The 26,851-nt window shown below is 43.7% G+C and overlaps 1 protein-coding gene across 2 annotated transcripts; it reads left to right on the forward strand.

Annotated features, from left to right (window-relative positions):
- Positions 1-8,750: 8,750 nt before the first annotated feature.
- Positions 8,751-24,326, forward strand: ZNF599 (zinc finger protein 599). 2 transcript variants are annotated; one of them, XM_003915313.5, is made up of 4 exons: positions 8,751-9,140; positions 12,397-12,523; positions 14,526-14,621; positions 21,638-24,326. In XM_003915313.5, the coding sequence occupies exons 1-4, from the start codon at positions 9,123-9,125 to the stop codon at positions 23,161-23,163; spliced, it is 1,767 nt and encodes a 588-aa protein (XP_003915362.2). In that variant the 5' UTR covers positions 8,751-9,122; the 3' UTR covers positions 23,164-24,326. The 2 variants fall into 2 exon arrangements, with proteins under 2 accessions (XP_003915362.2, XP_031515526.1); XM_031659666.1 differs by lacking the exon at positions 8,751-9,140 and adding an exon at positions 9,159-9,279.
- Positions 24,327-26,851: the final 2,525 nt, after the last annotated feature.

Below are 26,851 nucleotides of genomic sequence, written 5' to 3' on the forward strand. Positions count from 1 at the left end.
TGCATGCTGACATTTATTTTGTGGTTGCATTTGTAGTTTTTGCTTTGGCTATTTATTTGGGCAATTGTTTCTATTCTGTGTACGGCAGGACACTTTCCTTGTTTGTTATGAATTCTTTCTTTTTTGTTGTTATTTTAAGAGGTTCTCCCATTGTGCTGACTTTGGGACACGAGAGTCACATTGTTCTGTGGTCCTAATTGTGTTCGATCTTGTGCCTTTGGAGTTCACTGTTGGTCACCCTCTAGATGCTCTGGGGGTTTTTGGCATTTGGTTTGGAGGCATTCTCATTGACCAATACCCAGATGCTCTGGGGATTTGGCTTTTGGCACCTTGTTAGCCTTTGTCATACCGCCCGTTTTGGGTAACCTCTTCTAATCCTTCTTTTGCCCAAAACCAAGATGCTTTCTTAACTTTTTGTGGAATTCAGAGTACTAGAATTCTGTCACCCTGTTTTCACTTCTCTCTTCTCCTTCTCTACTTCTTGCCTATGAAAACACCTCTTTTGTCGCATCCATTTACTAGTGGATACAGTCATCACTCTGCTGCCCACCCATATCTCATAATTCAGCTTTGTGGCACCCTTGCTGACTGTAATCGTGCCCTCTTTGCAGGGATTGGTGGCAATTGCCCTTTCTTGAGGAAAAAGAGAGATGAGAATTTGAAAGAAAAAAAATAGCTGGGCTCTTGCTAGACTTAGAAAAACTTCTGTCTGTAGTTTTCCTCTACAGAGGACTCCTGGAGGACTTGATGCCAGGGTGCTTTTTAGGCAATTGGAGCAAATTCAAATTAGACAGCTTAAAGAAAGGAAATTAATTTTATATTGCAACATCATTTGGGACCAATACAAATTGGGAGACCAAGAAAATTGTTCTCCCCCAAAATTTCTAGGTCTAGAGAGACCATTTTAGTCTCTCTAAAAATGGTTCTTTGCATTATAATACTGTTACAATTGTATTTATTCTGTAAAAGGGAAGGAAAATGGGGAGAAATCCCCTATGTACAGGCTCTCATGGCCCTCTATGAGGATCCTGACTTAAGGGATAGTTATAGAATGTGCCTGGGTCATGTCACTTTAAGGCACCAGGAAGCCACTCCAGACACCCTAGATGACCCCTCCAAGCTAATCGCCCTAGGAGGCCTTACCTCCCCACCCCCAGAGCTTCCTCAGTGCCCCAGCTCTGATCTGGGAGGGACTCCCACCAGTTCTCTAGTGCGAAATCCCTCCTCATGGTCATCAGGCATCCCTCCCCATTATCCACCTATATCCCTGCTGCCTGAGGAAGTAAGCCTTATCAGTACTGCCAGGATTGGGACCCCATAGCAGCCCCTAAATTCAAACCTATGTCCATTAGGCAGCAGACAGAGATGGGGGACAATCAGAGTACATGTGCCTTTTTCTATGTCAGATTTGGCTTTATGTAAAGATGATCAACTCTCAAAGGAAATAGTGGTTAATCATTGCAGGGGATACCAAAAGGGAGACTCCTCCATTATTAAGGGAAATGCCCTGGCAGACAGAACAACAAGGCCACAGCTAAAGGAAGATGGATACTACAGGCCACTACAGTAATACCTAATGCTCCACCCACGTCAGTGGTCCCATACTATACAGCTAAGGAAATTACAATAAATGGGCTGAACAAAAAAGGCTTGAAAAAGAACCCCTCAGGGCAGTTACTAGGAAACAACAAACTTTCTCCCCAAGACTGAGCCATGGAGAACAATTTGGCATTTCCATGACTTCTCATATTTGGGTGAGAGTCTCTCTTCAAATCGGTTTCCCAAATATTCTTAAGGAAGCGACTGTCCCAGACTGTAAAAGGGTCACCAGGGCCTGTGAACTCTGTGCCCAAGATGATCCAGGGAGCAACCCTGTACCTTCCTCCTCCTCAAACCTGTACAACACCGAGGAACATACTCTGGGGAACACTGGCAAACAGATTGCACCCAGATGCCATTTTAGAGGGGACTCAAATATATGCTAGTACTTATAGGAACTATCACCAGGTAGAAAAGAGTCTTGCTCTGTTGGCCAGGCTGGAGGGCAGTGATGCAGTCATGGCTTGCTGCAGCCTCAACTTCCTGGGCTCAGGGGATCCTCCTGCCTCAGCCTGCCAAGTCAGATTCTTACTTAAAGAAATCATCCCAAAGTTTGGATTACAAAAAAGTTTGCTAAGTGATAATGGACTTTTCTCCACAGCTAAGGCAACTCAGTAGGTTTCCTCAGCCTTAGGCATTAGCTATCACCTTCCCTCCTCCTAGAGGCCTCAATCCTCTGGTAAGGTAGAAAAAGCCAACCATGTTTTCAGAAGGACACTAGCAAAACTTTGTCCAGAGACCCTGGGGTCCTCTCCTACCCATAGCCGTTTTGTGCATAATGATAGTTCCAAAGCGAACCTTAAATCTTAGCCCATTTGATATGACCTATGGGAGGTCCTTTTTAACTTCAGACCTCCTGTTTGATGAGGAGGCATAAAATGCTTACTCCTACTATCAACTTGGGCCAGGTTCAAAAAGCTCTCCAAGAATAAGGAAATAAAGTATTACCCTTTCCCACAGAGGAAAAGAATGGCTCCCCTGTTCACCCAAGATATTTAGCCCTCTTAAAAACTTGGAAAGATTGGGCACGGTGGCTCACACCTGTAATTTCAGTACTTTGGGAGGCTGAAGCAGGCAGCTCACTTGAGATCAGGAGTTTGAGACTAGCCTGGCCAACATGGTGAGATTCTGTCTCTACTAAAAATATAAAAATTAGCCAGGCATGGTGGCATATACTTGTAATAATCCCAGCTACTTGGGAGGCGGAGGTAGGAGGATCGCTTGAACCCAGGAGGCGGAGGTTGCAGTGAGCCAAGATTGCACCACTGCACTCCAGCCTGGGTGACACAGCCAGACTCTGCCTCAAAAAAAAGAAAAAAAGAAAAGAAAAAAAAGATTAAGGAGGAGTATATAATCTCTGAGGGAGGAATGAGGTGAAGATCAGTGGGACTTGTTTTCTGAGCACCTGTCACAAGGCCCCGCTGATCAAAACAGGATCTGAGCAAAACAGGATGTAGCAAAGAGACTGGCCAAAACCAGCTAAAACCAAGATGTTGCCCTCATTGCTCATTATACATGAATTATAACTCATTAACATGCTAAAAGAAACTCCCACCAGTGCCGTGACAGTTTACAAATGCCATGCAACTCCCAGAAGCCACCTTATGTGGTGATATGGTTTTGCTCTGTGTCCCCACCCACATCTCATCTTGTAGCTCCTGTAATTCCCACATGTTGTGGGAGGGGCCCAGCAGGCGATGACTGAATCATGGGGCGGCGGGGAGGGGTCTTTCCTGTGCTGACCTTGTGATAGTGAATGGGTCTCACGAGATCTGATGGTTTTAAAAACGGGAGTTTCTCAGCACAAGCTCCCTTTTTGCCTGCTGACATCCACATACGATGTGACTTGCCCCTCCTTGCCTTCTGCCATGATTGTGAGGCCTCCCCAGCCATGTGGAACTGTAAGTCCAATAAGCCTCTTTCTTTTGTAAATTGCCTGGTCTTGGATATGTCTTTATCTGCAGCGTGAAAACTGACTAATACATGTGATTTTAAAAAGGGAGGAACCCTCAGTTACTGGAACCTCCATCCCTTTTTCAGAAAACTTGTGAATAACCCAGCTGTTATTTAGCATACAATGGAGGAATAGCCGTAAATATAGCTAGCCAGCGATCCACGTGGGCTCCTGTTACTACTCTACTACGGAGCAGCCATTTTCCTGCCCTCTGTGGCCCCAATAAACTTGCTTTCACTTTGCTGTGTCAGCTTGCTCTTGAATTCTTTCCAGCGCAAAACCAAGAACCCTCCTGGGCTGAGCCCCAATTTTGGGGTTCACCTACATCAGATGCACAAGGTAGGCCACATAAGCTTACCAGAACTTACAGCACTCTTTTTATTTCAATGTTGTATTTTGATGGAAACTGATTTGTGAAAAGTGAAACTAGTTTTTTTCTTTTGTAAGTAATACAAGATTCCCTTTATGAAGAAACCAATTTAAGTAAACAAAATGCATGTCAACTTAAAGAATAGCAGTTTATACGAATGGTCACAGCCAACGTCCCCTGAGCGCTGACCCTGTGCCAGGCCCTGTTCCAGGCACTCTCCCTGCTCCACTGATAGTCCTCACAACATCCCTGATAAAGTGTGGACTTTTCCCCAGAGCTGCTGACTCTAGACCCAATTGGCTTCCCTCTAGGAAGCTGCTGCCCAAAGAGAACAATAACATTTTTGAGCATGACTTATTGTTTTAATATGCTTGTTAATTTGAGGTATACCATAAGGCATACCTCAGCAAAATGTTCGGTCCTAAGTGTTCATTTCAATTCATATTTAATCTGTGTCCCCACTTATAGTAACTTCCACTAGATCAAGCTATCAGGCATTCTCAATCCCTAGCAGGTTCCCTCTGCATCTCCCAGTCAGTTCCCCCAAAAGGCATCACTGTTCTGATTTCCTTCCCCATACATTGGATTGGCCTCTCCTTGAAGGTTACATGTATGGATTCACATGGTGTGCATGGCTTTTTGTCTAGGGTCTTTCACTTGGTATCCTGTTTGTCACAATTATATTTTGGGAGTGAGTGGTGACAAATAACTTACCATTTTCTTCATAGCCTTTAGATCTTAGGTTAGGATATGAACCAAAATTCTAACATTGAGATGGGGACAGTGACTGGATGGGATTGTCACATAAAAGAGGAGGTGAGAGTATTGAGTGTGGAGGAGAAATCATACACAGTCGCCCTTTGGGATCCATGGGGCATTGGTTCCAGGATCCTGCACAGATGACCACATCCACAGATGCTCAAGTCCCTAATATAAGTGCCATAGAATTTGCATATAGCCTACACATAGACTCCTCCCATATATTTTAACTCATCTCTAGCTTCCTTACAATACCCAGGACAATGTAAGTGCTGTGTAAATAGTTGTGCTGCTGTATTATTCAGGGAATAATAAGAAAAAAAGGCCTATACTTATTCAGTACAAAGGCAACCATTTTTTTCCAAGTATTTTAAATCCACAGTTAGTCGAATCCATGGATGTGGAACCTGTAGCCTCAACCATTTAGTTGCCCAACTGGAGATGGAGGAATAGGCCTGGGTGCCTGAACAGAGCAGACACCGTGACAACCATGACAAGAGGTGGTTAGAGGGGTCCTGGCCTTGGGAAGTAGGAAGAGGAGAGTGTGACATCAGGACTAGGTTCACATTATCAGTAACCTGTCCCTGTTCACCACTGTTTGGGTTCCAAAGCTAATGGCCATACCTCATCCATATCACTCCTTCCCCATTCTTGAAACTTTATCCACTTGTCATTTCTATTCTGACACTGGGCCCCAGGATGCCCCCCGCATCCTGGTCTCCATGTCTCACCCTCTCCACTGCTCACTCTGGAGTGCTCTCCAACACTAGCCTACAATTCATGGGTTGTGAGATGTGTGTTTCCATTAACAGTCCCTGAACACCAGCAACTCAGGTGCAGTTGCATTTTTCTTGGGCCTGGACACAGCTTTAGGGCTCATGTTTTACCAGCAGCCAAAGCCCTGCTGGAGGGTGCTTATGGAGAAGTGAGCTGGAGACCCTGCCTCTACACGTCTGCACTGCATCCTGGTATTCTTGGCTCTGGCAAGATCGTGGCACTGTTAAAGCCTCCTCTATTCTGTCACCTTGAGAGTCTTACTACTGCCCAGCAGGTGCTTCCTCCAGCTTCCTCATCACCTTTGTCTTACTGACAATTCCACAGGCTCATTCCTGGGTCAGACTTTGTGAAGGGGCTGTTTTCTCCCACTAAAGCTAACAAGAATTGTACCAGCATTTCATTGCTTTCAGCTTTTTGGCCTGGATTGGAAGGTAAGGAAGAGCTCTCTCTCTGAACATAACGCTGAGAAAGTGTCACGTGTCAAGAATCCCAGGTAGGTCCTTTCACCCAGAACCTACACCCAGTGTGTGGTTTTATTTTTTCTTTTTCTCCTTCCTTCCTTCCTTCTCTTTCTCTCTTTCTTTCTCTTTCTTTCTTTTTCTTTCTTTCTCTTTCCTTCTTTCTTTCTGCCTTTCTTTCTTTCTCTCTTTTCTTTCGTTTCCTTCCTTCCTCTTTCTTTCTTTCTCTCCCTTCCTTCTTTCCCCTTCCTTCATTTCTTTCTCTGTTTTCTTTCATTTCCTTCTTTCCTTTCTTTCTTCTTTCTTTTCTTTCTTTCTTTTTTTTTTTTTTTTTTTTTTGAGACAGAGTCTCGCTCAGTCACCCAGGCTGGAGTGCAGTGGCCAGATCTCGGCTCACTGCAAGCTCCGCCTCCCAGGTTTACGCCATTCTCCTGCCTCAGCCTCCCGAGTAGCTGGGACTACAGGCGCCCGCCACCTCGCCCGGCTAGTTTTTTTGTATTTTTTAGTAGAGACGGGGTTTCACCGGGTTAGCCAGGATGGTCTCGATCTCCTGACCTTGTGATCCGCCCGTCTCGGCCTCCCAAAGTGCTGGGATTACAGGCTTGAGCCACCGCGCCCGGCCTTCTTTTCTTTCTTTCTTATTTTTCTTTCTTTCTTTCTCTCCCTTCCTTCTTTCCCCTTCCCTCCTCTTTATTTCTTTTTTCTTTTCTTTTTCCCTTTGTTTCTTTTTTTCTCCTTCCTTCCTTCCTTTCTTTCTTTTCTTCCTTTCTTTCTTTCCTTCTTTCTTTCTTTCTTTTCTTTGTTGCTTTTTCTCTGTCCCTCTCCTTCCTTCTTTCCTTCCTTAATTTCTTCTCTTCTCTTCTCTTCCTTGCACAGGGTGTCACTCTGTCACCAAGGCTGGAATACAGTGGTACAGCTGCAGCCTCAACCTCTTGGGCTCAAACAATCCTCCCACCTCAGCTTCCCAAGTAGCTGAGACTACAAGTGCACACCACCACACCCAGCTTATTTAAAAAAATTTTTTTAGAGACAGGGTCTCGCCATGTTGCCCAGACTAGTCTCAAACTCCTGGCCTGAAGTAATTCTCCCACCTCAGCCTCCCAAAGTGCTGGAATTACAGGCATAAGCCACTGCACCTGGCCATGTGGTCTACTCTTGAAAGACACTTTGCACCTGGCTGGATACCAAGTAACACACCCAGGGCAGAAATCATCATACACATGTGGTATGTGGAGAAGATTCTGAGTGAGTGTAAACCTTCCCCAGCAACAGGTGCAGAGAATATAGAGAAGTCCATCACAAAGGAGTAGGGGAGGACCTTGCTTGTGAAGACTCGAAGCAACCACACGTCAGAAGAGCCTTTCCCATGCAGGGAGGATGGGGACTTTCTAGCCACAGCAGGCTTTCTCCAGCATCAGGTCACTCCTAGAATGGGGGAGCCACACAAGAGCATACCATGTGCAGCGGCCTTTCTCATTGTGCAAAGGCATTACCAATGCAGTCAACCTGGAAATGCCTTCAGCCACAATTTCACAGTTGTATAGCACCAGAGAGTCCACACTGGGGAAAGGCCTTATGGGTATAGAGAATATGGGGAATTCTTTAGACAAGCCTCTACTCTCAATATGCATCTGAGTTCACACTAAAGAAAAGTCTGAGAGAAAATTAAACCCTTTCAACAGCAAGTGAGATTTATTCAACATCAGCAAATCCACACTGGAGAAAGGTCTTATGAGTGCATCTCCTAAGAGATGTGAGTTGGAGATCCTGACTTTCCATCTGGAACAGTGGTTAAACTTGACAGCTACTACTCTGATCTCTTTCAACACCAAAGAGTTCACACCACAGAAAAACCTTATGAGTACAGCAAATATGAGAAATTATCCAAAGCCCCAACCTCAGTAAACATCAGAGAGTTCACTCAGATGAAAGTTCTCATGAGTGTAGTGAATATGGGAAAAGGTCTAGGCTGGGCACGGTGGCTCACACCTGTTATCCCAGCAGTTAGGGAGGCCAAGGCAGGAGGATTGCTTAAGGCTGGAAGTTCGAGACCAGCCTGGACAACACAACGAGATCCTCATCTCTTCAAAAACTAAAAAAAAAAAAAAAAAAAAAAAAAAAAAAAAAAGTTCTGGAGTTGTATAACCTAATTAGCAAGGCAGACGTTGTTTCTATTGATTAATTCACTGCTATTCCTGTGATTCTAATAAATGATTGCAAAACAGGAAATCACAACTAACCAAATTCCTCAGATTATTAGTAGGATAATTTATAGCTGTTTGTAATTATTATATTTACACATTCGTCCTATTCTACCAAACAAAACAACCCCCACCTAGACCTAGTATCTTTTACAAAAGTTAACTCAAAGTGGATCACAGACTGAAGTATAAAATATAAAACTGATGCAGGACAGGTGAGTCCCAAAGTGGGGCTCAGCCTGTGAAGGTTCTTGGCTTTACCCAGGAAAGGATTCAAGGGCAAGCCGGTGGTAGAAGAAAACAGCTTTATTGAAAAGGCAGTGTTACAGCTCTGTGACTGCCTCTGCAGAGCAGGGCTACCCAATGAGAGTGGGTCATTGCCTCAGATAATTTCCAGATGATTTCCACGGAAATCTGTGTACCTATCCTTTACGAGGAGGTGAAGCCAATCCCTTTCTTGGGAACCTTGAGAAGCCGCGTCACCGAGAACAGAGTGCGCTCCAGGTACCACTCGGATTCTGTCAAAACTACATTACCCAGAAGGCAGTGCTACAAGGGACGGAAGCCGGCCCCAAGCCATAGACGGAAAGCGCAGAGGGGCGTTTCCCGTAGCGGCGTGCGCGGGACTTCCAGCGTCCAGTCTTTGGATGCCTTTAGGTTGAGGATGCTGTTGTTACCGACGCTACACCGGCCACAACGCCAGACAGGGGTCACTTCTCGAGACCAAATAGAGACGGACAGTGAGGAGGATAGGACCCACTTACACGCTTTTATGTCAGCCGCGATCTCACCCCCACAAGTGTCTGCAAAACGCTTCCTGGGGCCTTGGCGCCAGCCCTGTGTCCCCACGGCGCGCAGAGGCGGCGCCGCGAACCTTGTGCGCATTTTACACGGCGGCGAGGACTGAGGTCCCTCGCAGCCCAGAGCCGGAGCCCGGGGTCGGCCGAGCCAGCAGGACCGGCTTCCTCGCCGACTCTCACGGCCTCACCCCGCCCCCTGGGCCTATGGCGGCGCCGGCGTTGGTGAGTGGAGGGTTCCGCAGCCCGCGCGCGCTGGAGTCACCGCCCGCACGCACCCATTCTCTGTAATACGGGGGATTCCGGGACTCTGCGCTTCTCGCTTTTGATGCCCTAGTATATGGAGATCCCGGGACAGGGTGAGGTGAGAGGGCAGGTGTAATCACTTCCTACCCAGAGTCCTGAATCCAGGACAGGAGTTGGGAGGAGAGGTCCCTGTTTCTGGCTCTAACCTTGAGCTGTCGCCTCGCTGCCCTCGGCCTCCATTCCCTCGGGTCTAAAATGCGAATCTCAATAATTTTCTCTGTGGAGGGAACTGGAGCTGGTACGCTTGTGACGTGGTCCCCTTTCAGTGCTCGGAGAGCATCACTCTAGGTGCCGTCTTGAAGAAGGACTTCCCAGGTCCTACTGTTGTTTTAGGGAATCATTCCAGCGGAAGTCTGGCCCTACCAAAAGCTAGGAGAGGGAATGAGAGCCTCGAGGGCAAGAGGTGAGGCGGGAGCAGCATTTTTGGCAGGAGGCTAGAAGGCAAGAAGCTCATTGGATTTGTCTTTGTGGATGCCTTGTTTATTACAAATGAATCTGGCATGCCGCCTAACAGCAGTGAATCCGTGCTCCTGTTTAACACATGCTCTTGTATTTAAAAAGCAAATCCAGTTCAATATTCATTAATGACAGTGTACGTGAATGTGTGTCTCTTGGAATGTGAGCACATAACAGGCCCCAAGTTACTCTCCAGCATGTCACACTGTTTACTCCTCATAACTCTGATCTCCTTCAGGAGTTGTCTATTCATTTTTCCTCACCTGGCCTGTTCTCTAACCTCAGTCTAACCTTGTTCCAGGGTCTCTTCAGAGAGAGCTTCCCTGGTTTCATCATCACTCCCAGTCTTTGTGGTCTTCTCACTCTTGTGTTGTTTTCTAGAGTCTTCTGACTTTATCTTGATTGTTTATGGCTGAGGATCTATCCCCTAACCCCGGAATGTGAGCTTCTGTTTTCCATCCCCAGCCCCAAAACTGTTCTGTTCTGGGCCTGTACCACTTAGTCGATAAGTGATTAATGAATGAGATTCTACCCTCTGGGGCTCCCATCCTACTTAGATTTAATCTAACCCAACCCCACCCCACACCCCACCATGGCTGCAGAGTCACTGCCCAGTCTACCAGGACACTTCCCCTCCCATTCTTCTCTCCTGCACATGCCAAGCTCATTGGACAATTTTCCCTGTCACATTGTCCCCAGATCTCTGCAAGCCTTCTCCTGGATGTGTGCTGCATTGATCTCTCCTAGGGTGCTACCGGAGCAAATAGGAAAAATACTAACAGCAACAAATAATAGCTGGTCTTCACTGAGCACACTGATAATGTGCTGAGAGGCAGTTTCTGTGTATTATCTTATTTAATGCCCTTCTTCTCAGAGTAAAATTCTTTCATTTCCTTTCTTTACAGAAGAGGAACTGGAGACTCAGATTAACTACCCAAGGTTGCATAGGTCACAAGTAACAGAAACAATCCAGTATGTCGAGCACAAAGGCCTACATTATTTATTTATTTATTTATTTTTTGAAAGAGGGTCTAGCTCTGTTGCTCAGGCTGGAGTGCAGTGGCCGCATCACAGCTCACTAGCAATCCTCCCCACTAAGCCTCCCGAGTAGCTAGGATTATCCGTGTGTGCCACTACACCCAGCTAATTTTTTAATTTTTTTGTAGAGACAGGGGCTCACTGTGTTGCCCAGGCTGGCCTCGAACTCCTGAACTCAAACACTCCTCCCACTTTGGCCTCTCAAAGTACTTACTGGCATGAGTCAACGTGCCCAGCCAAAAGCTTACATTTTTAACCAATATTTCACCCACAGTGGACTGGAGATCCCTTGGGGCGACATCTAAAGTACACTTTGCAAGGGGAAGGTGCAGGCCTTTCTCTAGCAGGTGGGCATTGGAATGAAGGGGTCTTAAGGGAACCTTCCTGGCAAAGGGAACTGTATGGACAAAGGCAGAGGCATGAGGAGATGTAGAATGACACCAGGGCTTGTCACGTGCTGACATGTATTTTGTGTGATCATCTCATGATCATCGTGCCAACATCCCATTCTCACCCAGGACAGACAAGGTGCTTAAGGCAACTGCGCAGGTTCTTAGAGCCACAGCCTGCATTGCCCTTGGCCACTTGTGTTACCTGGTACCTAATGTGCTAATCGTGGCTCAGGAAGAAAAAGAACAGGTTGCTGCTCATTGTGGGATATTCCAGGGAGTCTGCAAGTCCCAGCTGCCTGAGGGCAGGGAAACCTTGTTTGAGCCCTCCTAAGCCCTAGGCAGTTGGCACCTCTTCAGGTAGCTCTTCTATGAGGCAAAGAAAGGCTCTGCTCTTCCTTCCATATCTATGGAAATATTTTCAGGAGTGGCTGAAATTGTTTTAATTGTAAAAATTATAGGAAATATTTTTAGCACTTGTCACTGTGGATTCACTGTGGTGATGGAGGAGTACAGGGGTCACACTCATAGATCCTGGACCTGAGAGATGTGGGTTCAAATCCTGCTTCTGCTTATTAGACATACCCATCTGAGTGACTTGACTCTGAGCCTCAATTTGCTGATTGTGAAATGGAGATGATGATGGCATTTACATCATGGGCTATAGGATGATTACCGAAATTGACAAACACATTGTAACACATGCTGGGCACTGCAGTGTTTGCTTTATGAACATTTTCTCAATTCTCACAACAGTCTGTTGAAGTGGGAACTATTAATGTATTGATGTGGAAACTGGGGCTCCAAGAAATTAAGAGACTTCTCCAAGGTCACACATCTGGCATGGGTTGGTTCAAGAGGCTGGATCTAAACTTCAGGAGCCTGATTCCAGACCTGGAGACATTTAGTTGCTTGAACACAGCATGTAAAGCCCTCGGGTGCAGGCAAATGGTGCAGACCAGTGAGGCTCAGCTACTGCTGCTGTGATTATTGTTTGAATTCTTATTTTTCCCCATTCTTCTAACGTCCTAGGATGTTACTGTCTGCTCTTCATAGTCATATGGGATTATCATTGTCTCATATCATTTTCCAGTGGTTTCCAACATAGGAGGCTTTTCTCTCCCACATCTTTGTATTCTGTCAGCGGCACCATCTTCCTCCACAGAGCTCAGTGCTTCTCAGGAGTTGCTCAGTGATTCAGGGCCTCTGGACCCTTTGCCAGTAACCAAGAAATGGGCTGTAATTTCACCTAATAGCTCCACACCACCTGTCACCTCTGTTTGACTTCCCAGGCATTAGTATCATTTGAAGACGTGGTTGTGACCTTCACTGGAGAGGAATGGGGGCACCTGGACCTGGCCCAGAGGACCCTGTACCAGGAGGTGATGCTGGAGACCTGCAGGCTCCTGGCCTCACTGGGTAAGACCTCATTACCCTCCCATGTCGGGGACCCACAGCCTTTTGAATCCACCCTTTCTAGGCATGGCTGGTCCGGAAGCCTCAGGACACACCCTTCCCTGATCCCTGCAGCCTCAGCACGTTGTAGTCTGACCTCCTCTTGCTGGGTTTCCTTTTGTCTCCATCAAAGATTGTTGTGTAAGGAACATAGTCCTCCTCAACACTTTCATCCCATTGTCTAGCACAGCCAGCCTCAGTCTGATATCCTTATCCCAGACTGCCACAAAAGGTAATTGGCCCAGCTTGGTTGAGTCAAATGTCCTCACAGCCCAGTTAGCAGGACCTGTGGATAATGGGAGGTTCTGCAAGCAGCGGATGATTGGACACAGGTACTAAGAAGGTGCTTGTTATCAGTGCTGCTGGTATCTTTCTCAGCAACACAGTCTCAGCTGAAAAGTCTATTTGGCCCCTGGCACCTGCACAGGTAACCTTTATTTCCCAAGGCCTGTGCCTTGCTCCTCTGCTGCTACAGATGATATGTAAAGGGGGCATAGACACATTCTCAAATGGCATGGATGTATGCTATCTGAGAAAGCTGTTCTTTTTTTCTTTTCTCTTTCCTGTCTCTTGAATGTTGAGTGTTGTCTTAGGGCTGAATCTTTAACATTCCCATAGCTGTTGGTGAATTTCTTCCTCAGTAGAAAGAGTAGCCTCAAACTCCCAGCCTCGAGCAGGCAGCAGGAACTTGCTGGGACCTGATACCATTTTGATTTTGCCATTTTTATAGTAACTTGTTACAGCAAGTTAACTAATATCCGTAAAGTGCTTAGAATAGAGCTGGAAACAAAATAACTTCCACATGTGTTTGCTACATTTAACAAATTAATAAATACCAAATGCTCTGCCACCTAAACCTCTAATGGCCAGTTTGCCCAGAAGTTGGTCTGAGTAGAAATTAATGGAGGCCCAAGGTCTCGCTTTGTTCAGATGTTCAAATGGTTACCGTCACAGGGCTTTCCCAGCCCTGCGTCCCCACAAGGGATGAGTCATTAATGAAGTAAACGCGGTGTTATTTTATGACAACTGTGATTAGCTGTGAAAAGGAGATGTATGGGGAACAGCGTTCCAGGCGGAGGGACCGACATGAGCAGCATCCGTGTGGGAGCAGGGTGCTTGATTCCTTAACAGAGATGAAGGCAGGCCTGATTCCCCTTTAACACTGCTCATCACCCAGCGCAGTGCCAGGCATATGGCAGAACGTTTGCTGAGTGTGCATGTGGCATGGAAGTGTGCGTAATCCTGTGGTGAACATTTGCTAAGTGACAGCTGGATGCATGCCAGGACAAGATTTTCCAGTTGATGCTTCTGGGTCCTGGTGCGTCAGTCACTGACTTCTCTCCAGAATCTTCTTTTAGCCTTCCCAGTTGGCAAAATGTGTGTGGCTGCATGTGGAAGAAGACCACCTCCTGCCAGTTTCACCCTGAAAATAATTTATTACTTCACCTGATGAGAAGCCCTGAGGTGCTGCTGGCTCCTGGCTTGGTCGATGCCAATCCATGCTAACCCAGTTCTCTATCTGCTTTCTCTCCTTAGTCTAGGGCCCTGGCCAGTACCCTTGTGGGGCAGTAGGCCTCCATGTTCCGCTTCAGTCACTGGCCTGCCTTACACAACTGACTATCAATAGATGCCATTCATCAGGCGATTTAGTCCTGTGTTTTTCAACCATCATGGGCACCAAAATCACCTGGGGAGCTTTAAAAACTACCAGTGCTCAGTCCTTCTGCTCAGAGAGTTGGTTTAATTTGTTCTGTTTTTGGAACTGGGTGTTGCTAGGTAGTTTTGATGCACAGGGTGGTTGAATCCTACTGACTTAGGTTAATTAGGAAATAGTTTTGGTGAAGCGGGGGAGGGCCCCTTCTGGGGTTTCGCTGCAGTATGTTAAATGTATATACTCCTTTCCACCTCAGACTTTTCTTTTTGTCTTTACCTATATACCATACTCCATTTGTTTCTCCATGCACAGGGCATCCTGTTCCCAAACCAGAGCTGATCTACCTACTGGAACATGGACAGGACCTGTGGACAGTGAAGAGAGGCCTCTGCCAAAGCACTTGTGCAGGTTGGTGACTTTGAGAGTCTGGCAGCGAGTGTCAGGGCAGCCTGCAGACCACCCAGGCATCACTGTCTGAAATGCCATGGGCAGCTATTTTGTGGTCTTGAGTGGTCATGGAGCCCTTAACCCCATGGTTCCCCATCTTCCCACTCCGTCACACACTCTTCACCTTTATTCAGGTTGGAATATGCTCAGTAGGAGACAGATTCTAGGCTTTAATGATTTGCCACTCACTAGCCTCATGACTCTGGAGAATTTGTGTGATGTCACTGTGCCTTTGGTATATAAGTTAGGCTGAGTTATTTACCTTCTCTGAAAAATAAACTCCAAAATCCTGGTGACTTAACAGATTTAGTTTAGTTTAGTTTTTTCATCCATGCCATAGTCCAGTGTGGGTCAGCGGGAAAGCCGTGTACCTGTATTTATTTAGGGATCACATGCATTCTATTGTCAATATGCAGCTTTAAGGTTGCCCCGGCCAAGAGGAATGGGAGAGGTGGCAGTAGTCACTTCCACTTGCACACACACATCACTTCCATTCACATTTCATTGACAAGAACTAGGTATTAGGATACATGTTGTATCAGGCTGGGAAATGTGGTTTAGCTTTTTTATGCCTAAGGAGAAGAGCCCATGGGTATAGTGAACATACACTTATCTGATAAACTTAGCCTACATTTGAAAGATAGTGATGATAGTTTCTGCATGACCGGGTTGTTTGGGAATGTGATTGCATAACAGGAAACTGCCTAGCACACTGCCTGACCCATAGTGGCTCAGCAGAAGTTACCTGTTAGTAATATTCATGTAGTGTTAGTCATAAGGAATAGTGATAGCTCGGATGTTCTTCTGCATTCAGAACAGTCCTTTCTTTTCCTGCAGATTACTATTTCAAACTACACTCTGCATCCCACCATTTTTCACCTTCTCCAGCCCATCATTTATTCATCCATCCATCCATCCATCCTTTCATTTGTGTATCAGATACCCAGAAGCACTCCCTAGCCCTATTGTTTTCTGGCCCTCGTGTCTTCTAAAACCTCAAGGTGATGATTGCCTTTGTCAGTCCCACATCTGGGCTGCCAAAGGGAGCTGGAGCCATCAAGCAGCTGGATTTGTGACACTGCAGATTCACCATCTCGCCCCTCTAATGTCCTTCTTGCCTGCTCAGCCAGCTTTCACCCCTCTCCCCAGTTCCACATCTTCACTTGCATGTCTCAGAGGCACCTCACACTCATCATGCTTCAAAAGGACCTCATGATCTCCCCATTTTCAGCTAATGCCCCTTTCAGTGAGTGGAGAAGGCTAAAAACAAATGTGGACAACCCCTCAATACCTCCATCTCCCTCATACCCAATATCCCGCCATCCCCGAATCTTGACCGCTTTACATCATCCATGTCTCCTGAATCCCTCACCTTCACCAGTTCCATCAGTTCCAGCATTAGTACTCTAGGCCAAGTGATTATCTCTAGCCTGCATAATGCTGCCATATTCCTCACTGTTTTCCCCACATGTGCTCTGTGCCTCTGGTCAGCCCTGTGTGTTATATCTGCGTCCACTCACATATTCCGTGTATCACCGCCTCCCTTGCCACTGATGTCAGAGCATCTGACCTACTTTATGAATAAAGCCTACACACTTGATTTTCTTGTTTTTTGACACTTACTGAGTCACGTGCATCTGACTCATCCTGCAACTTCCTTCTCACTTCCGTGGAAGAGTTCTCATCCTAGCCATGGCTAATTTCTCCAGCAGAATCTAGATTACACTTTCTGCCTTCTCAAGTGTATTAGCCATCTACTGCTATTCATATGTAACAATATTACCACAAACCCTGCAGCTGGAAACGTCACTCATTTATTATCTCCCACCTATGGATTGGGAGTCCGGGCACAGCTTAGCCAGGTCCTCTCAGGACTGTCATAGGCAGCTCATAGCTCATCACAGCTCACTTCTTCAAATCAAGCCACTATGTGAGACTCCAGCAAAACTGATGCTTCAGTCTTATAAAATTACATATATTTTATCATGTACATTCCATCATCTTTGCCATATTCTATTCTTTAGAAGCAAATCGAGGTCCTGCCAATATTCTAAAGGGGGACTACAAAAGGGTGTGAACACCATGACTTGGGGATCATGAGAAGCCATACATGAATCTCTCTGCTGCATCAGGGAACATGCTTCTTCACTTATTTCCTACCTCTTCTATATTTTCATCCCCTCTGTACTCAACATTTAAAAAAATGATGATGTTTCTGATACCTGGGGGAAACTTTTTTTTTTTAATGCTCTTACGTCTCCAGCAGCATCTAAATATTGCTGACTCTATTTCACCTGAATAGCCAAGCTTGTTGGAGGAGTCTTCTCATTCTTTGAAGAGACATCTACACAAGACCTTCCTTTATTTTTTCCCTTATGTTTGTACTGAGGTGCAATTTATACATAATAAGTGTACAAATCATAAAGTTTCATTTCTGTAAAATTTTATATATGTACAAGTCAGAGAAACCACCTCACAGTTCAAGAAATACAGTGTTTTCAGCACTTAACAGGCTCCTTGTGCTCATTCTTTGTCAGTATCCCCTTCTACAAAAGTAGCCAGTGTTTACACTCTATCACCATACATTCGTTTTGAAGGCATATACGTAGACCCTTCCAGTATATACTCTGTCCTGACTTCTTTCGATAATCTTTATGACTCAGATTCATTCATGTGGTTGCATATAGTTGGAGTTAGTTCATTACCATCATTGAATGAATAGACTACATAGACCCATTTTCCTATTGATGGACATTTGATTTGGTCTCCATTTTTGGAATATTATGAAGACTACTCTTACGAATATTCTTGATTTTATTTTTTGTTGGATATAAACTCATATTTCTGTGGGGAATATACATACAAGTGGACTGGCCAGATCAAGTGTGGGCATAGATTAGCTTTAATCGAAACCACCAGTTTCAGAGTAACTCACCATTTCACATTTCCACCAGCCATGTATGAGAGCCTTCATTGTTCCACATACGCCTGAGCAGTTGGTGTCTTTCCCTTTATTCCTTGATGCCTGGTAGTGGTGTTGCTCAGCACCACAGCACTTAATATGTTCTTACCCAGGTCACTGTTGCCATCCTGATTGCTAAATTCAACTATAATAATGATAATAGACAGTGGTCTACAGTTTACCAAACATTTACCCTTTGTCACGCAAATGAACTTTTGTTTGGTTTTTGTTGTTTTTTCTGTCGCCTAGGCTAGTGTGCAGTGGCACAATCTCAGCTCATTGCAGCCTCTGCCTCTTGGGTTCAAGTGATTCTTGTGCCTCAGCCTCCTAATTGCGATTACAGGCATACACCACCACACTTGGCTGATTTTTTTGTATTTTTAGTAGAGATGGGGTTTTGCTATGTTGGCCAGGCTGGTAATTCCTGGCCTCAAGTGATCTTCCTGCCTCAGCCTCCCAAAGCACTGGGATTACAGGTGTGAGCCCCCACACCCAGCCACAAACAAATGTTTTATATGCTTTTTCTCCTAACAGCTTGTAGGCAGGAACAGAGCATCCCAGTTTTTCAGATGAGGAAAGTGAGTCTTAGAAAAGTATGTTAGTCTGCTCTGGCTGCTGTAATAAAATACTATAGACTGCATGGCTTATATAGCAGAAATGTATTTTCTCTCAGGTCTAGAGGCCGCAAGTCTAAGGGCAAGGTACCAGCATGGTTGAGTTCTGATAAGGTTTGTCTTCCCAGCTTGCAGACAGCTGTCTTCTCACTTTGTGCTCACATGGCCTTCCCTCAGTGCCTTCACACACAGTGGAAGCTCTCTAGTGTCTCTTCTTACAAGAGGTTTACCATGTTGGCCAGGCTGGTCTCGAACTCCCGACCTTCAGTGATCCGCCTGTCTTGGCCTTCCAAAGTGCTGGGATTACAGGCATGAGCTACCACACCTGGACCCCCCTCTGACTTTCATAATTGTCCCTAGGTGTGCAGAATTAGAAAAATGATAAATAGTGATTTATGACACATTGTGGTCATTAGTCAATGCGTGTCCTGGTTTTTTGTTTTATTTTCTTTCATTGCATTTTATTATTTATTTATCCTCCTTTAAAAAGATCGCAATGAACACCTACAAACTTTTGCCAAGTACAAGAACATTACCTGCTTCCTGCATCTGTTGATGTGTTTCTTTCTTTTCCCATTCCTGTGCTGCCTCCCTTGCATACATGGCCAATTTAAGATTTGTTATTCCATTGCTTATTCTGTAGGAAGATTCAGGTTTTTTCCATAAATATAGGCTATTCAGATATTCTGATTTTGCTTGTCAGTTTTGGTAATTTGAGTGATTTAAAATATTTGCCCACTTTATCTTTGTCTTCCCATTACTTTTTAAGATTGTTTCATCTCAAAATGGTGAATTTTATATTTTATCACAATAAAAGTCAGAAAAATAAATTTAACATATCTATATATCTTTTTATAATGCCATTTAAAACTGATAAACCTTCTAAAAAAATAAAAGGTTGTTACATTGTATTCTTGTGTGTGTGTATTTTGCTTTTTTTGAACATTGTAAAAAGTGTATTGTGGTTTATATTGGCTTCTAGGGTTTTCACTCTTATTCAACAGTAAGTTACTAACATTCATGATGCATATAGCTGTAGTTCACTCATTTTTTTCCTGCTATAGTCAGTTGCATGAATATAACACAATGTATTCATTTTCAGGGAGAGCTTAAAAATGTTTGCTTATTGTTTTTTGTTCTCATAAAGAATGCTGCCATAAATTCATATATGTGACCTCAGACACATCTATAGGAGTTTCTCTTAGTAAAGTTCCTTGGACTGGCATTTCTGGATTATAAGATAAGCAAAAGAAGAATTTTACTAGATAATGCTCTGTTGTTTCCTAAAATGGTTATACCCATTTCACTTCCCTTGCCGTATCTGAACGATTTCATAGAACAACATACTCTTCAATAGTTGATATTGTCAGGTCCTTTAGTTTTTTCAACCTATTGAGTATAAAATGGGGTATCTCATTGTGGTCCTAATTTGCTTTTCCCCCATTACCAAGAAAGTTGAACACATGTTGATTGGTCAATGTATATCTTCTGTGGAATATCAGTGCATAATATGTTCATTTTTCATTTTGGGGTAGAGTGAAGTTCCCAACCATAATTGTGAGTTTATTTCTCCTTTCAACTCAGTTTTTGGTTCATGTATTTTGAGGCTCTGGTGTTTGGTGCATACAGATTTAAGATGATTTTGTCTTCCTAGTGCCATGGTCTTCTCTTTATCTTGTGATGCCCCTCTTTGTCTCATTTTCTTAGGTCTTTGCTATCTGATACTAACGTTACCTTTTTTGTTTGTTTGCTTTTTTGTTTATTATATTTAGTCAAATTTTTCATTTATGATTAATGCTTTTATATCTTGTTCTAGAAATCTTTCTCAAAAGATACTCATTTTTATTTTGTGTTTAATGTTTAGCTTCTGACAGTTGGATCTTAATCACTCTGGAGGTAATTCTGTATGTGGTATGAGGTAGGAATATTATTTCATTTTTCTCCATGTGGCAAATAATTGTTCTAAATCCATTTATTGAATGGTTCCTCCTTTTCCCAATGGCCTTCTCTGCTGCTTCTATCATATATCAAAGTTACATATATACATTTCTGAGTTCTCCATTTCATTTTTCCCTTTCACCGTTTGTCTTATATCTATGCCTAACCACACTGCCTGAATGCATATAGTTTCATCATAATACTAATTCCTCATAGGATAAGTCCCCTGCTTTATTCTTCAGAGTTATCCTAGTCTCTGTATTAGCTGACTGGTCTCTATCCACAGTCAGCTTGTCAATATCTATGAAAAACCCTATTGAGATTTTATCTGATGTTGTACTGAATTTAGAAGTGAATTTAGGGATAACTGACAACTTTATATTGATTAATCTCTTTTCATATAGATCTTTAGTGCGTTAAGTTTTATAATTTTCTTCATGTAGATCTTACCTATTTTGTGTATGTTCACTTAGTCTTTATTCAGACATTGTGGACTCATTATGTTCATCCAGATGCTTCTCACCCTCCTCACTTTTACAGGCAAGAATCCTGAGAATATGTTTCTTCTCTGTCTCTGCCTGCCTTTCCATCCTCATCTCCATCATCTCATTCCATTTACATTACTCAGCAATCAGCATTCTCTCAAGACTTTCAACCCTTGTACATTCTGTTTCTGCCAAAGTTTCCCTCCTAATTCCTCTGTCTGGGAACTCCTACTCCTCTTTTTAAAGAAAGCTCACATAGCACCTTTTCTTGGTGCTGTGATCCAAGACATCCTCTGATCCCTCTCTGTCTCTCTTCTGGGCCATGTTAAGTATACCTTCCCTGCATTGCCATAGTGCCATGAGACTGCCTCTGTCAGAGCACATTCATCACACACATTGTAATTATTAGTCTGCCCAATCTCCCTCATTTGGGAGAGTGAGGAGCTGTCTCCATTCCAGATTCTCTGTCCTCTGCCCTTGCTTTTCCTTTGGGTTTCCTTTTAAAGATCTCAAGAGTCCAAGAATTAAGAAAGAATTTGCAAGCCTGGTTTTGAGAGATGTAAAAATGCAGTAGGCGGCCAGGTGTGGTGGCTTACGCCTGTAATCCCAGCACTTTGGGAGGCCAAGGTGGGCTGATCACGAGGTCAGGAGATCGAGACCAACCTGGCTAACATGGTGAAACCCCGTCTCTACTACAAATACAAAAAAATTAGCTGGGTGTGGTGGCAGGCGCCTGTAGTCCCAGCTACTCTGGAGGCTGAGGCAGGAGAATGGTGTGAACCCGTGAGGCGGAGCTTGCAGTGAGCCAAGATCGTGCCATGGCACTCGAGCCTGAGTGACAGAACGAGACTCAAAAAAAAAAATGCAGTAGACATCAGAGACACTGTTGTCACCTTCATTCTTCTGCTAAAATAGTGATTTTGTTTGTTCTATGTTGACATCACTAATGTTGTTTTTTTTATATTGGATTTCCTTCAGGTGAAAAAGCAAAACCCAAGACTACAGAGCCTACTGTTTCTCAGCTGGCCTTCTCTGAGGAATCCTCTTTCCAGGAATTTCTGGCACAGAGATCCTCAAGAGATTCCAGGTTTGGGCAAGCTAGAGATGAGGAAAAGCTAATAGAAATTCAGGAAGGGAACTTGAGGCCAGGAACAAACCCGCACAAAGAGATATGCCCTGGGAAGTTGAGCTATAAACATGACGATCTGGAGCCAGATGATAGTCTGGGCTTAAGGGTTTTACAGGAACGAGTCACTCCACAAGATGCTGTCCATGAACATGACTCTCAACGACCAGAAAAAGACCCCATAATTGATGCAAGGAATAACCCTTACACATGCATGGAATGTGGGAAAGGCTTTAGCAAGAAGTGGGCCCTGGTTCGGCATCAACAGATTCATGCTGGAGTGAAGCCCTATGAGTGCAATGAGTGTGGGAAAGCCTGTCGTTATATGGCTGATGTCATTCGACATATGAGGCTTCATACTGGGGAAAAGCCATATAAGTGTATCGAGTGTGGGAAAGCCTTCAAACGCAGGTTTCACCTCACAGAGCACCAGCGTATTCACACCGGAGATAAGCCCTATGAGTGCAAAGAATGTGGCAAAGCATTCACCCACCGCTCTTCTTTTATCCAGCATAATATGACTCACACTCGAGAAAAACCCTTTTTATGCAAAGAATGTGGGAAAGCTTTTTACTACAGTTCCTCATTTGCTCAACACATGAGGATTCATACTGGAAAGAAACTCTATGAGTGCAGTAAATGTGGAAAGGCCTTCACGCACCGCTCCACATTTATCCAGCACAATATGACCCACACGGGAGAAAAACCATTTTTATGTAAAGAATGTGGAAAAGCCTTTTGCCTCAACTCATCCTTCACTCAGCACATGAGGATTCACACTGGAGAGAAACCCTATGAGTGTGGTGAATGTGGAAAGGCCTTTACTCATCGCTCCACTTTCATCCGACATAAGAGGACCCATACCGGAGAGAAGCCCTTTGAGTGCAAAGAATGTGGGAAGGCCTTTTGTGACAGCTCTTCCTTAATTCAACACATGAGGATTCACACTGGTGAGAAGCCTTATGAGTGCAGTAAATGTGGAAAGGCCTTTACACACCATTCTGTTTTTATTCGACACAACAGGACCCACAGTGGACAAAAACCCTTGGAGTGCAAAGAATGTGCAAAAGCCTTTTACTATAGCTCTTCCTTCACTCGACACATGAGGATTCACACTGGAGAGAAACCCTATGTTTGTAGAGAATGTGGGAAGGCTTTTACCCAACCTGCAAATTTTGTTCGGCATAATAGGATCCATACTGGAGAAAAACCCTTTGAATGCAAAGAATGTGAGAAAGCCTTCTGTGACAACTTTGCTTTAACTCAGCACATGAGAACTCACACTGGAGAGAAACCCTTTGAATGCAATGAATGTGGAAAGACCTTCAGCCACAGTTCATCGTTCACTCACCATCGAAAGATTCATACCAGAGTTTAAAAGATACAGGAAGGACTTTTACAAGTGTGTTCGCCTTTAGTGAACTCATAGTGGTGACATACCTTTCCTTTTGAATGTAACTATTGAGGGAAATCTTTTGGCTAGAGAAATGTCTTAGTATCTGAGAATTTATACTAACGAGAAACAAAATTGTCCCTGTGAAATCTTTTTATGGCAGGTAATCACTTATCATCCAAAGAATTATATTAAAGATTGACCCAGTTTAGAGCCTTACACTGTACCTGAGAATAATAGAGAGGAGAGACTTGGTAGTTAACATGCATTTAGGTAAAATGTCAGCAACAACTTTCCTCTTATTAATACTATAAATCCATCTCAAGCATATTTTAAAATAATGAGAGATGGAGGAAACAATCTAGAAGAGAAAAGAAAATGACGTGCATAACTTGTTTCCAATTTCCCTGTTTATGACAGTTTGTCATTTGGCGGGTTGGGGGATGGAACAGGGAATAAGACATTGAAAAAGTCTCATCCCCTTTGTATGTCTTACATATATCTCTCTCTAAGGAGAATTGGACCATTGAAGGCAGCTCTGCCAACATTTATTAGAAGTATTCATTGTTCCAAAACTGCCATCTCTACCCTTGAGGGAGTGTAAGTCTTTGTGAGAAATATAAAGGCTTGAGTCATGAAATATGTAACACATGTGCACATGTACACACATTCATTTATATATATATATATGCAGTGAATTGTTACTCGTGGTAGTTAGGTTCTGTGAATTTTCTGTGCACACTGAATTAGTGAATGCTGAATGATTGTTGCTAGAGGAAATACAGGGTTAGCTTCTATGAGCCTTGGATCCAAACATTTTTATCAAGCAGTCAACATATAACTTTCTTCTATGGGTATTTGTTTGTTGGTTTGTCTGTTTGTTTAAAGACACCTTATCAGTGTTTCTTGAATAATTATAATTACTATTCTTTATAATAAAAATATTTTAATTATAGCATGTTTGTGTAATGTACTCAGTATATTATACTGCTTTACCTCTTAATTATGTACACACAGTACACATATATTCATATACAATAAACATAGTAAACTGTACAGTACTCATATGGTAAATGGTACTGTGAACACCTATATGATACAGTACAGTCATGCCAATAAAGATAGTCCTGGGGGAAAAACATTAAAGATTAAAAAAAAGATTAAAATTGTACTTTTGATGGAGCTGCAAGATGGGACAGCGCACTGTATGGTTAAACTTCTTGACTTTGACTTACCCCCAGAAAACTAAGGAAGAGGTTGATGCAACTTACTCTGCAGAAGAGGAAGGCATTTCTGAGGGTGCCATATCAACATCTGGCAATTTTTACTTCAGGAGTTTGACTTTTGCCACTTGTTGACAGCATCAGCAGTTTTCCCTCCTGAACTGGCATGAAAAATTGCATCAGCCTTGTCTGGCTTTTCACCTAAAGTGTTTTTATCTTTTTTTGAGACAGGGTCTCACTCTGTTGCCCAGGCTAGAGTGCAGTGGAGTGATCACAGCTGACTGCAGCCTTGCCTCCTGGGCTGAAGCAATCCTCCCAACTGAGCTTCCTGAGTAGCTGGGATCACAGGTATGTGCCATAATGCCCAGCTCATTTGTTTTTTGTAGAGGTGGGGGTTTCACTATATTGCGCAGGGTGGTCTCAAACTCCTGGACTCAAGTGATCCTCCTTCCTCAGCCTCCAAAGTGTTGGGATTACAGGCGTGAGCCACTGTGCCCGGCCCCACCTGAGTGTCCCAGTATAAAGGAGTGCAGTGGAGGTTAGGGGCTTAAATTTGAGGCTACATTCGAGTATAGGGTCATATTCTTCCATGTAATTGAAAATGTTTCCAAGGCAGGATTTCAGTTTGATATTTTTGCTGCTGTAAGGACAATTCTTGGAATCTTAGGCTGACCTTCATCACAATCTTTAATCATCACTGACTTTGATGCCTCAATAACATTGCTTACAGTGACTGGCTTCCAGTAGTCCAAAATCGTGGTTTCCTTGTTGGTGTTGAGAGCCTCACAAGCCTTGCTATCAAGGTCCTTCATGTTGTGCACCTTGAAAGCTTTTAAGTACGCTCTGATTGAAGGATTGTATGACAGATGTGTTTGTGGCCATAAAATAATATCTAGGTTGCAGTGGGAATTTTCAGGTTCTTTATGGCAATGGACTGGAGCATTATTTCAAATTAATTAAACTTCGAAGGCAAAGTTTTTGCCTTGGAGATAGCATTCAACTTCTTGGATGAAGCAGTTGTAAAACCAATCCCAGAATATTTTGGAGGTCACCCATGCTTTTCTTTCCACCTACAGTGGACTGGAATATGGCTCAGGTTTTTCTCTTTAAGTTCCTATGGATTTGGGGTTCTGTACACCATTAGTGGTTTGCACTTATAGTTACCATTGGTACTGATGCACAGTAGCAAGGTTGCAGGATCTTTGAATGATTTAAAGTAAGGGACTTTGGAGGCCATTTGTGCTATATAGATTCATTGCCTTCTAAAACAAGCCACTCTCATCAGTGTTGAAACCTGTCTTTTCTCATAACCCTTTTCCTGGATAACATTTAGTGGATATTATTTAAATTCTTCTACAGCTCTCAGAAGAATTTGCCTGCAAGTTTAATACCTTTTATGTTGTAGTGCCTTTTGAAATGTGTGAGTAGCCAGCACTAGCTAAGCAGGGTTAGCATTTTCCTTACTTAGGTGTCATGACCATAAATTTCTTTGGCTTTAAGCCTCACAATAATGCTGTCCTCTAGTTTTTATTGGTCATCATCTGATTCACCCATAAATTTAGCCTTTTTTTCATGTTTTCTATAACTTCATCATGCATTTTAGATGTTCCTTTTTATACTTCTAGGAGCTGCCCTCATGTACAGACAGGTGAATTTCCTCCTATTTCTGGTTGTATTGTATTGTTGATTTGTAAATATTGAACTCACAGACAACAGCATATAACTCATGACTGAATGAATCTTTTTTTTTTTTTTGAAACAGAGTTTCACTGTTCTTGCCCAGGCTGAGTGCAATGGTGTGATCTTGGCTCACTGCAACCTCCACCTCCCAGATTCAAGCGATTCTGCTGCCTCAGCCTCCCACAGGTGTCTGCGACCACACCTGGCTAATTTTTGTATTTTTAGTAGACACGGGGTTTCACCACGTGGTTGGTCTCAAACTCCTGACCTCAAGTGATTCACCCACCTCAGCCTCCCAAAGTGCTGGGATTACAGGCATGAGCCATTGTGCACTAAATGACTGAAAATGACACTATATTATGAATGCCAAAACAAGAAAGTAAGCATCACCTTTGACCTCAGCTGGTGACATGCAGGCTTGATGAATCATTTTTTTCATCACTCTGCACATAATCTGCAAATGACTGCAAAAATGCAAAAACCTCAAAGTATTGATTTGAGAGTTATAACAAAATTTCAGTAGGTGAATTCTCAAATACAGAATTCACATTCATATATACAGACAGCAGTTTAGTTTTGTACTCACTGGAAAGAGCTGAAGACCTCATCCTCCCTCACAGTGACCACCTCAAGATTGGTTGTACCAATTTTGAGCCTGGTGGCTAAGAGCCTAGATGATAGATTGTGATTTCAGATCATTCGGTGTTTTCATGACCCATTGGGTGACCTTGGTCATGCACTTCTCCGTGGAGCTGTGTTACTCTCTGTAA

This window comes from Papio anubis, chromosome 20, assembly GCF_008728515.1.
Source record: "Papio anubis isolate 15944 chromosome 20, Panubis1.0, whole genome shotgun sequence".
NCBI lineage: Eukaryota > Metazoa > Chordata > Mammalia > Primates > Cercopithecidae > Papio > Papio anubis.

Coding starts and splice junctions, on each gene's coding strand:
- ZNF599 (XM_031659666.1), top strand. CDS start 9,256: ATGGAGATCCCGGGACAGGGTGAG. Junction 9,280..12,396: donor AGATCCCGGGACAGGGTGAG/GTGAGAGGGCAG, acceptor TTGACTTCCCAG/GCATTAGTATCATTTGAAGA. Junction 12,524..14,525: donor CAGGCTCCTGGCCTCACTGG/GTAAGACCTCAT, acceptor CTCCATGCACAG/GGCATCCTGTTCCCAAACCA.